This window comes from Balaenoptera borealis (genome assembly GCF_965194805.1).
Source record: "Balaenoptera borealis genome assembly, chromosome: 11".
In the NCBI taxonomy this organism is placed as follows: Eukaryota; Metazoa; Chordata; class Mammalia; order Artiodactyla; family Balaenopteridae; genus Balaenoptera; species Balaenoptera borealis.
In genome coordinates, this window is record NC_138868.1 from 99,172,863 (window position 1) to 99,183,652 (window position 10,790).

General features: G+C 57.7%; 1 protein-coding gene across 2 annotated transcripts in view; it reads right to left on the reverse strand.

Annotated features, from left to right (window-relative positions):
- The window catches only part of NECTIN1 (nectin cell adhesion molecule 1), a 68,326-nt gene extending 59,937 nt beyond the window's left edge, over positions 1-8,389 (reverse strand). For both annotated transcript variants that reach the window (XM_082340671.1, XM_082340672.1), the window contains exon 1: positions 7,366-8,389. In XM_082340671.1, the coding sequence (XP_082196797.1) occupies positions 7,366-7,444 (79 nt within the window). In that variant the 5' untranslated portion in view covers positions 7,445-8,389. The remainder of the gene's footprint in view (positions 1-7,365) is intronic.
- Positions 8,390-10,790: the final 2,401 nt, after the last annotated feature.

The following is a 10,790-nucleotide window of genomic DNA, read 5'->3' on the forward strand; positions in this document are numbered from 1 at the left end:
TGCTGAGAAAGAAATAATCCCGTCTTTGGTGGGAAGAACCCCAAGATGGAACCAGGGCTCCATCACAGCGACTGTGGGCAAGTCACTCCACCTTGGGGAGAGGGGAGGGGCCAGGAAGCCCCTGCGGAGGCTGCCAGCTGGTGAAACTGCATCTATAGGGAATGAAAAATGCTTCTCACATGGGGTCCCCAGGTCTCTACCCCCGCCTTTTGGACAGAAAGATGGGCTAAGATTCAGGCCAAGGCCGTGTGGAAGGCTCCAGACTCCACCTCTGCTGCTAGGACGTGTCTCTCAGATCTGGGGGGGTGGGGGTGGGGTGGGCGTGCTGTCCCCTCTGCCCTCTTCTATGGAATGACAATGATCTGCTGAGCTTCTCAGAGAAGGCGGACTCCTATGCGTAGCCCTGGAGGGAGCTGTGTCCTTGTCTCCTTAAGGTGGGGAGCAGAACTGAGGGTCCAAGTGGGCAGGAGGGACTCCATGTTTCCAGCTTTGGGGAACATGCATTCCAGGAATGTGCGGGTGCGGGTGGGGAAGGAGGACCCTGCTTAGGCCCACAGATCAAACTCGAACTCCCAATGGGACATGCTTGTGCCCATGGCCATTGGCCTGTTTTGCTGCCTGGGCCACGCCTGCAGCTGTGTTCCAGTGGAGCCACCAAGCCAGCGGAACTAATGTCCTCTAATGAGATCCGGGCCAGAGTGGCCAGGCGGGTTTTATTGTCTGTGGCTTGGTAATGAGACTCCTCATAAACTGGGAATGAAATTGGGGTCTGCGTGGACCAGAGAGGGGTGGGGGATAGCCCAGGAGAGGGAATCGACTCTGCCTACCAAATCCCACCCCCCCTCCCCCTCTCCACTGTTCCAGTCAAGTCCACAATGCTGTCTGAGCACCGTTCTGCCCCGGGCCAGGCCCACACGCTGGCTGTGTGCCTGCCTGTGCCCTGAGGCTCTGTGCTCACACCTCAGGGGCCAAGCCCACGTCTCAGGTCAGATCCCCGGGAGTGGTGCTCTAGCATCTGAAAGGACATGCTCCCCTTGACACGCCACCCCCCCCCCCCAAGCTGTTCTGTTGTTGGGCATCTTGTGCTCTGTGCCAACCTGGGCTCTGTGGTCAGCTCCAGCTGGGCCACCCTCCAACCTACGTCCTTAACTTATCCCTCGCTTCTCCAGGGAGCCGCCATGCTCTGCTTGTTGTGGGGCAGAGTGTAAGCTGGCGGTTGCTGGCAAAGTGAATGACCACCTCACCGGATACATTCTCTCGTGGCCTGGCTCAGCCTCTTCCGCATCTGTCCAGCCCAGCCCATCTCATCTTCCTCATCTACTGAATTTGGAGTCAGAAGACCTGAAATCTAATTTGGCTACACTGGCATGAGATGGTCAGCAAGGTACTAAACCTACATCTCACTTTTCTCATCTGTAAAATGGGAGAACTACTGATACCCTTCACATGGGGTCACTGAGAGGATCAACTGAAACTATGAACTGAAAAGACTGTCACAAACATCTTTATTATTATTGGTGAAAGGACTGAACCTTCAGCTGGAGAAACCAAAAGGACTTTCTGCCAGTGAGAAGGGCGTGACCCCAGGACAGAGTCTCTACCTCTCTGACTGTACCATCTCGCCTGAAGAGCCGGTACCGTGGACTGCTGGGAAAGGGTCCTGTGGCCCACCTTTCTCCCAAGTGTGGAAGTTCGCAGGGGCCGAATCCCAGGCCCTCCACGCCAGCCTCAGGCTGCTGCCCCAGCCAGCACTCCAGATGGGCCACGGTGCCCAGCTGGGCCCCAGCCAGGGAGTGAGGCAGGTGCGGGGGAGAGCCCTCGGTGACAGGCTGCAGAGCAAAGGTGCACAGCACCTGCTGCTCGTGCCATACATGACCACCAGGGCTGGGTTCAGGTAGGTGCCTGCAGCCAACCAGGCCACCTGAGTCTCCCAGGGCTGCTGCAGCCTTTGCCATCATTTCCAGGTGGGGATGAGAGGTCAGCAGTGGGCAGGCAGCTGTGTGGTTCTTTCTCAAGGGATTGTGAAATTGGCACTGCCCAGGTGGTAGACACAGTGGGGGCCAGGACCACTCAGAGGAAAGGTGTAGGGAATAAGAGCAGCTACCACTACTGCACATTTATCACATGCCTGGCAATACACTAAGCGCTTTTCATACATTACTGCCAATCTAATCTTCACAAACCTCCTTTGAAAGCTGTATTAGCAGAAACCCATTTTACAGATGGGAAAACTGAGGCCTACAAAGCAACTTAACCAAGTCCACTCAGCTGGCAATTGGTAGAGATGGGATTCAAATCCAGTCCAGCTGGCCTTGCTTTGCTCTCTCACTCTGCTGGGTGGCCAAGATGGGGTGATCTCCAGGTTGTGGGAAGAGGAACTGAGCTATCTGCTGCTCCCTCTTGACTGGGGCCTGGGACCACTGCTACTCTGCCCCAGAAGACTGTGAAAGGCACAGATCCCATGAGTCCCTGAGAATACATAAGCATTGCCCCTCCCCTACCCCAGAATAAACCTTGGGATTATCCATTGCCCTGAAGAGCCTACAGTCTGCTGTCAGGAAGACTTTCTTTGTGTCCTTCTTGGGTCTCTCCTGTTGCACTGAGTTCATCTCTCCTTGTCAGTGTTCAGATATTAGGTTTGATGTGTTTTCTCCTAGCTTTTCCCTCTCCCCATTTCCCAGTTCCAAACAGCGCAAGAGAATCCAGAGCTTAAAGGGTTAACCGGACTAAGGGGTGTTATCTCCAGCTCAGGGCTTTCCCTGTGCAAGGTGATCCCTGCTCAGATCTTAAGTTACCTCCTGCCCCAGCCAGCACATCTGCTGCTGGCTCTGCAGACCTGGTCTCTATGGAGAGGGGCGGGCATCATGGGGCAGAAACATTTGTCAGCTGGACTCGGGCACCGGGTCCTGGGATCCCAGGACTGCCCTCTTCTCCACTCCTTGCCCCTCATCCCCACTTGTCTTTTCAACAAGGGGGCTCCTGCTTTCTGCTGAATGAACTGGGATGCTTCCAGGTACATGTATGTTGCCAACCTGGGCACACATATGGTTCAGCAGGGCTTTTCACAGCCCACGACTCAGAGCTCCTTTTTAAATGCCCAGAGTACATCACCTTTCTCCAGCTGATCCTTTCCCCCAAGTATTCATGCAGGAAGCAAAGATGCCAAAATAGTAGCTGAAACTCTATTTCTTGTGGCCCCTCCCAGCTGTTCAGGAATCCTGAGAAGCAGCGGAAAGTCTCTCCAGGTGAGCATCTCCCTGTGAGGATGCAGAGGCCCAGTCTAAGGCCAAGGGCAGAGCAGAAAAATAAGGCAGTGTCTAGGCTTCCCAGCCCCAAAGGATATGGCAGCTCATCTTGGAAGGAGCTGGCTAAGGGCAAATCCTAGGTCTCCTCCAAAGTCACCCTCACTGACACTCTGACATAAACACAGGTGTTACCAAGGCTCACAGCCACTCACAAAATCCTAGTTGGAAAGCCATAAGAAATCAATTGCATGTGAATATACATTTGATGTATATTTATGGCCCCTGCACCATGGTGACCCACAGATCCCAGTGCACACACCTCCTGGTCCTAGCCCCCGTGGGTCTGCATGTGCATAGTAAATTGCAGATGACCAACACATGCACACACAGTCTTGCACACGTGTGTGTGCACCCACTCTATACTGAAGGTGAGGCCATATGCAGATTGTCAAAAATGTTACAGCCTAAGTCCCATAGCTGGCTAATGTCCATTCTAGCCTGGCCCACTGGCTAACATTCAAAGTTAAAAAAAAAAAAAATCAGCAAAACAGGTGAATATACAGACACCCTCACTCTTTCCCCCAGCAGGTAGGAGCCATTCAATTTACCAGGTTAACCAGGAAAGATACAATCAGGAAAATCGAAGGTATATTCACACCTCCCTTGGGTATTTTCTGTTTGTGCTGAACAATGAACATTAGTCAGCTGCTGAACAATGGCAGTATCATAGGCACAGCAACTGGGGCTGACCCCCTGCCCCCCACCCTCCCCAGCCTGGCCCACTTGCTCAGCCGTCAGCACTAGGGTTCTGGCCGGAGACCATCCTGGCAGTGTACAACTGGGTCCCGGGTCAGGCCAACGAGGTGGATTCATTGTGCAAAGCTGAGCAGCCGAGAAGGGAACGGATATCAGAGTCGAGGCCAGTATCAGGCAACAAGGGGCGGCCTGTCCCATAAACACAGAGAGTCAGGCTCAGAGACACTTTCTAGACCACTCAGCCCAGGGTGCTGGGCCCAGGCTCTGCCATATCTCCTCCTCCCTTCCAGCCTTGACTATTCGGCCTTGAATCTGAGTCTGAGACATTCCACAGCGCTGCCTCCGAAATGGGCACTGGGATTCCTGCTTACCCGCGCTGCAAACCCCAGGCCAGCAGGATTGGTTTTGCCATAACGTCCTGCCCAGCAGCCAGAGCACACCACTGTCTGTGAGCGATGGGGAGAGAGGAGAATGACCCAACAGTCCTGACACCCCAGGTTTCGAAGGGAACTACCATGACGGCGAGCTCTGCATAGGCAGCAGAGAAGGGGGTGCTGTGGCCCGACAGGTCTTCCGAGGGTGTGTGTGACACCTGGGGCGTGTGTTCTCTTTCCAGACAAAAGGTTTGGGGAAGCCAATTAGGGAGGGTGTGGTGTAGGTGGGACACCAGCTCAGCGCACCTGCTTCTAAGACAGGTTCTCTGCCTCCTCTCCAGGGCTCCTCCTGTCCCTCTGGGATGCAGCCCCCGTGCCCCACTGGCCCCGGCCTCTGAGTGAACAGATTCATCTCAGAGGCTTGTGGGGCTTCACCACCCTGCCTGGGAAAGTCTGTGTTGTTGAAAACATACTTCTGTGCTTACACATCAATAGCCGGATTTGGAGTGTTTTGAAGTCCGTGGGCCACCACACACAGCCCGGGGGGCTCCCCTCCCCCACCCCACCAGGCTCCTCTCCTCCACCCTCCACGCTCCCTGCCATAGCCTAGGAGAACCCAGAAAGGAGCATCAGGCTGGCAAGTCCCCAGAGAGAAGCAGCAGCGGGCAATCAGGAGGGTGCCTGAGGGTGATGGTAAACGGGGTGTGGGAGGGCGACTTCTGGGCCCACCAGCCTCTGTCCAAGTGTCATGTGGGCACTACCACATCCACCTCCCTCCCTTCACAGAGGCACCAGGGCCACAGGCACCGCGTAGAGGAGGTTGGTGGGTCGGGGAACTCTGCCTGCCCCGCTGACTGACGCTACCCAGCCATGACAATTACGATCAATCAAGGAGGCTTATTAACTGCCTATCTGAGCTGTGTGGTTCCTTCTCTGCGTCCCACCCCCTCAATCTGGATTTTTGGTGGGGGGAGTGTCTACACTTGAGCCAGGTGACAGTGTCACCTCCTTGCCCCCACTTCCTGAGTGGGAGGAAGTAGGGCAGGCCTCCGGTCTCCCAAAGAAGGAATGAACTACCAAGCACAGCACCACAAAGCTGGGGAAGAGAGTAACAAAAGGAGGGGAGAATGGGGGGGAGTGAACTTCCCCTCCCCAAACCTTCCCGCTCTTTGTCTGACCCAGGATTAGGTTAACCCCTAGTATGCTGGGCCACGCAGGCCTCAGGAAAGCTGTCCTTTTGCTGGGTTCTGGGTGCGGGCAATATGGGATTGAAGGGTTCCCAGAAGCCCAAACCCTGGTGTCGGACAAGTGCTAGAGCCTGAGCTTCTAGCATCTCCTGCTGGCTTCCCAGGAGGTCCAGGGAAAGATAAAGACCTCTCATTCTCACCAGAACAACCCTGCTGCGCGGAGGGACTCAACCATGCCTCTTTGAAATGGGCAGTGACACCTGTGTGCCCAGGAACTTACCCTCACCCCGCACACCTAGCAGGGCAGCGCCCCCCAGGCTGCAGGGCCGGGGGCACCATGGTGCGGGCTTTCACAAACCACTTTCTCTGCCATCGGCCACTCCGAGGCATTTTCGGAGCCCTGGCAGTGAGCTGGTGGCAGACGGGGTACAAAAGTGAATGCGGCCAGGTTCCTCCCTTCCAGAAGTGCAGGCCAGCCCCGCAAAACACACAACCTGGCTGGCCCTCAGATAACAGACCGCCCTCCGAGTCTGCAACATCGCACGTACCTCCTTCGCGGAGCTGCCGGCACAGCCGAGACCCAACATTCTCGCCCCACGCGGAGCCGGTCTCTCTGTACTTCGGCCCCTTATTTTGCCACCTAAGGTCGGGGCCACGTGCTCCAGCCAAGCCCCCACCCTGCCCAGACCCCTCCCCAAGCCCCCCATCTAGCTAGCGCGGGAGGTAGTCTCAGGTTTCCTTCACGAAGGCTGGAGGAACTCCCCCAAACCCCTCCCCCACCCCACCCGCCAGCCCCGACTGGCGCGCGGTGTCCCCAGCCACCGTGGGAGCCAGGCAGCTTCCCCAGGGACACAAAGGGTTAAATCCAGGCGAGGGGACTCGGTCGGATTTGCCTCCTAAACGCATTTTCCAGTTCATTCCCCAGCACAAAACGCCCGGGCCAGTCCCAGCCTCCGCCCCCACCCCATCCGTCAGAGGGGCCACCGCGGGCCACCCCCGGGGTCGGGCGTCGCGTTAACCCCTCGGCTGCCAGCATCTCAAGGAAGGACACGCGGGGCACCCTCGGGAAAGTGGGTCATGCAGCTACCTGGCTGGCACGAAGCCCGCGGTGCCTCCTGCGGGGAGAGCCCCCCAAACTGCGATTGCAGTTCCGAGGCGAAGCCCAGCCCTGCGCAAGGCGGGGAGGTTGCGATCTCGCGCCGCCGGGGCCTCACCCTCCGGGTAAAGGAACCGCAGGTGAGCCCTGCCGCAGGAGCGGGCTCTCCGCGTCGGTGGTGGGGCGACGCGGTGCGGCAGCGCCCGAAACCATCTGGCAAAGGGGCTGGTAGAAGAAACGAAGCCCCCCTGCTATCCGCCAAGCCCTGCAGCCCACCAGATCCGAGACTGATGCCCTCCCTCTGGGGCTGTTGTCTCGTACCCCGAGACGGTGATTACGGTGATTATTTTGCATTTATGTAACATGAAGTGTTTCCAAACTGCTTCCCGAGCTGAGAGCTGGTTATTAAATAAATAGAACGCTATTACATGTTATTATTTTTGTGTGAAAAACTGCGCGGAGAAAGTGCTTTCTTGCTACACAGAGACGTGCATCCTACTGCTTCCCTGCAGGGCAGGCTGTTCGGTTCCTCAACCTCTCTCTCTCCGCCGTGCCACCCGTTACCCCCCTTACCTAAGCCGTCACCCAACTTTTCTGGCTCCTTTCACTCCCTACAACCCAGACGTGCCCGCCATCCAGCTCCCAGTCCCGGGGGAGGCACTGGATGGGGGTGGGGGGGGGGGAAGGCAGAGGCGGAACGCGCTTACCTGGGAGGAAGAAGGCGGTCAAGCCGAGAGCGAGTCCCCACCAGCGTCCAGCGGCGCCCGCAAGCCCCATCCGAGCCATCGGGGTCCGGGGGTCCGGCGAGAGGGGCCGCGAGGAGAGCGCTCCTCGCGCTCCAGAAAGCAGCCCGGAAGACGAAGGCGATCCCTGCAGGCCGGCGGGCGCTCTGAAGATCCAGGTCAACCTCAGCCGTCGGCCGGGGCGGGGTGGGCTGGGTGGGATCGGCGCGGACGCAATCCGGGCCCCGGGCGGCCGCCGGCTCAGAGGCTCGGCAGATGCCCGCCGCAAGTTGCACGAGTCATGCCCCCTTCTCCTCCTCCGCTCTCCTCCCCGCGCCGGTCCCCGCCCTCTTCTTCCACGCAGAGCCGGGCTGGGGAGAGGGACCCACCCCCGGCGCGCCCGGCTGCCCGGCGCGGGCTCCCGGCCCCCGGCGCGCTCACACCCTCCCGCTCGGCTCCAACTTGAAGGCGTCCATGAGCGGCCGTCCTCCGAGGGCGGCGGGACGAGCGAGGGCGGCGGGCGGGCGGCGCGGTGGGCTCGGGGCCCAGGCGGAGGGCGCGCGGCTCGGCGGCCCGGGCGATCGGGCGGTGCGGCTCCAGGCGAGGAGAGCGACCCGGGGCGCCGCGTCCCCGCAGCGCCGCAGCTGCTCGCTCTGCCGGGTCCCGGCGATCCGCAACAATGTGGAGCTGCCCGGGCGCCGAGTCGAGCCGCGCTCGCTCCTCTCCCTCTCTTTCTCTCACTCGCCGAGCTCCAGCCTCTCAGCCGCTCTCCCCGTGATGTCAGCCCGAGGGGGAGGGGTTAGCGTTAACCCCCTCCTGGCTCCCACGCGCGGCCCGCGCTCGGCCCCGGCCTCCGCCCCGCCGCGCACACCTTCCGGCCGCAGGCAGAGGCGGATCCCCAGCGAGGGCCGTGGGGTCGCGCTCAGGCCCACTGCTCGGGAGATGCCCCTTCGGTCGCCCTTCCGCCGGGGAGAGGGCCGAAGGGCTAACCGCCCTCCTCCGTCGCTGACAAAGGGAGGCAGTGACCCCTAGCGGCCGGCGTCAGGGGAGAAGCCGCTCGCTGGGGGTGGAGTTAGGACGGGGTGGAGGCGGGGCTGTGGAGGAGGGGGCGTGCAGTACGGAGAAACCAGGATCCAGCAGTGTCCGAGGCGAAAGGGCTTCTCCAGGCCCTCTCTTCCAACCCTGGCCCCATTTTACAGATGAGGAAACAAAGGCTCAAAGAAGGGCAAAGCGGGTCGCCCAGGGGCATGAGCAGAAAGTGGCAGGGTTCGGACTAGAACCCAGTAGCTCCTGCGTCTCTGCATCACCTGAACGCTAAATGGAGAGGCAGCTATGGGGTGGGGGTGGGGGGATCCTCCGGAAGCTGCCAGAGAAGTCGGTGGTGGGCATTCGTGGGTGAGATGGGGCCACTGAGGTTTCTGGTCTTTTCTAATACACGCTCCCTTCAGGAGTTCCTTTTCCAATAACTGAAGCCCCCTCCCCTTTCTAAATAGAGCAAGAAATCTTGCTCTGCCCCCTTCGTGGAACCTCTGTTTTGAGCGATTTGCAGGATACCCGCGTAAGGGACCCATCCAGTGTCCGCGGCAAGGCAGGGACTCTCCGCCCCATCCCATTCACCACCCACCACATCCGGGTGTGGTTGGCTTCCTGCCAAGGCGGCCGGGCCCTCTGGACCCTTGGCAGTCCAGCGCCTGCCCTCTGTTCCTTCCCTCTGGACCCCATCCTCTCCCTCAAGAGGAGACAGACAGAAAGAGTTTCCCACTAAGGAGAAGCAAGTTCTTCCCGGACGCCTGACCAGACAATGCTCCCTTTGCCCATTGCTGCCCTTTGCCCAGCAGGCAGGAGCAGAGGGGAAGTGGCGCGTTCCTGATAAAATGTAAATTCTAGTTCCTGGGAGTAGGAGGAGAGAAAGAGGATGGGCAAGGAGGACACCACTTTCCCACTATTTGGGATCTGGCCCTGGAGTGTCTCTTGGTTTCCTGCTGAAGCCTGTAGACTAAAGCGCTCACATGAACATTCACACTCATACAACCATCTTTTACATTTAACAAATGTAATTGGGCTTTCTTTGTACCAAACACCATACCAGGCTTGGGGATACAGAGACATCCTCATTGCCCTAAGGGCACTCAGTCTAGTTAGGGGGCAGAGGGGGAAGACAAACAGAAACAGATGTTATAAACAAGCATTTAATGTGTGTGGTGTGTCCCGGAGATGTGCACACATGATTTGATGGGTCTCAGAGAAAGTGGCCAGTTCAGTCTGGGGTGGGGTGGGGATCAGGGAAGGCTTCTGTGGGGAAGGCACACAGGGGCTGAGTGAGTTATCTATCAGACAGAGGCAAGTGCTGGAGGAGAGAGGCATTAAGCTGTAGCCTGAGCCTAAGACTCGGGGAAAGGAGAGACCTGCACCAGGAGGGTTTTACCTGGAGAATGCCTTATCAGTTTGGTTTGTGGTAGTCCAGTCTGGCCCTATGCTTTAAGGACCAGTGCTGGATTGAGGTCACTGCAGTGGTCTCAGACTCTGCCTCTGAATGCTTGATTAATTCACCATTGGGCTGTCAGCTCCTCCAGGACAGGACCACTTGTAGGAGCTGGACTGGATAGGTTGAAGGGGCAATTCCAGATGCACCAATGCCTGCTAGTTCCCCGCTTATGTTCTCCCATCTCTCCATCCTTGGTAAGGCTTCTTTGATCTTCTGCTACTAAATGGGCTTCCAGAGAGAGTGTGCCTGGGGGTTGGCATGGCTGCCTGGGGATGGGTTGGGTGGAGAAGATGGAGGCGGATTAAACCAGTCCCTGAAACACGCAAAGCACCAACATGGGTGCCAGCTTGTATGTGTTGTGTGTGTGTGTGTGTGTGTGTGTGTGCGCGTGCGGGTGCGCGTGTGTGGTGGGTTGCAGTAGACAGAAAAGGGAGCCAGGAAGGGACAAAGAGAAATAAGATAGAGCTTGTTTACTCAGACAGATGATTCACTGAACAAATATCTTTTTGAGCATCTACTATGCTATGTACTGAGGTCACCAAAGTGAACAAGAGCCAAGACCCAACTCAAATAACTATATTATAAGATGGAAGTTGTTCGCTGCCAAAGAGAGCCAAAAAAATGCTGGCGTCTAGAGGAGAGACTAAGTGCTTCTCATTGTGGAGAGCAGGGAAGGCTTCTGGAAGAGGTGGCCTTGAAAAGTTGATCAGATTTGGACCAAGGGAGATGAAGGGGACAATTTCAGTGGAGGGAACAACTTGTACAAGGACATGAAAGTTGGAGAGGTTGGGGCCTGTTTGCGAGCAGCAGGTGGTCCAGCTTGTTTTGCATTTTGAAAATCATAAGAGAAAGGGACAAGTAGGTGCAACTAGATTGTGAAAGGTCTGGAATGTTTCCCTCAGTGACGGGAAGAAACATAGGACCA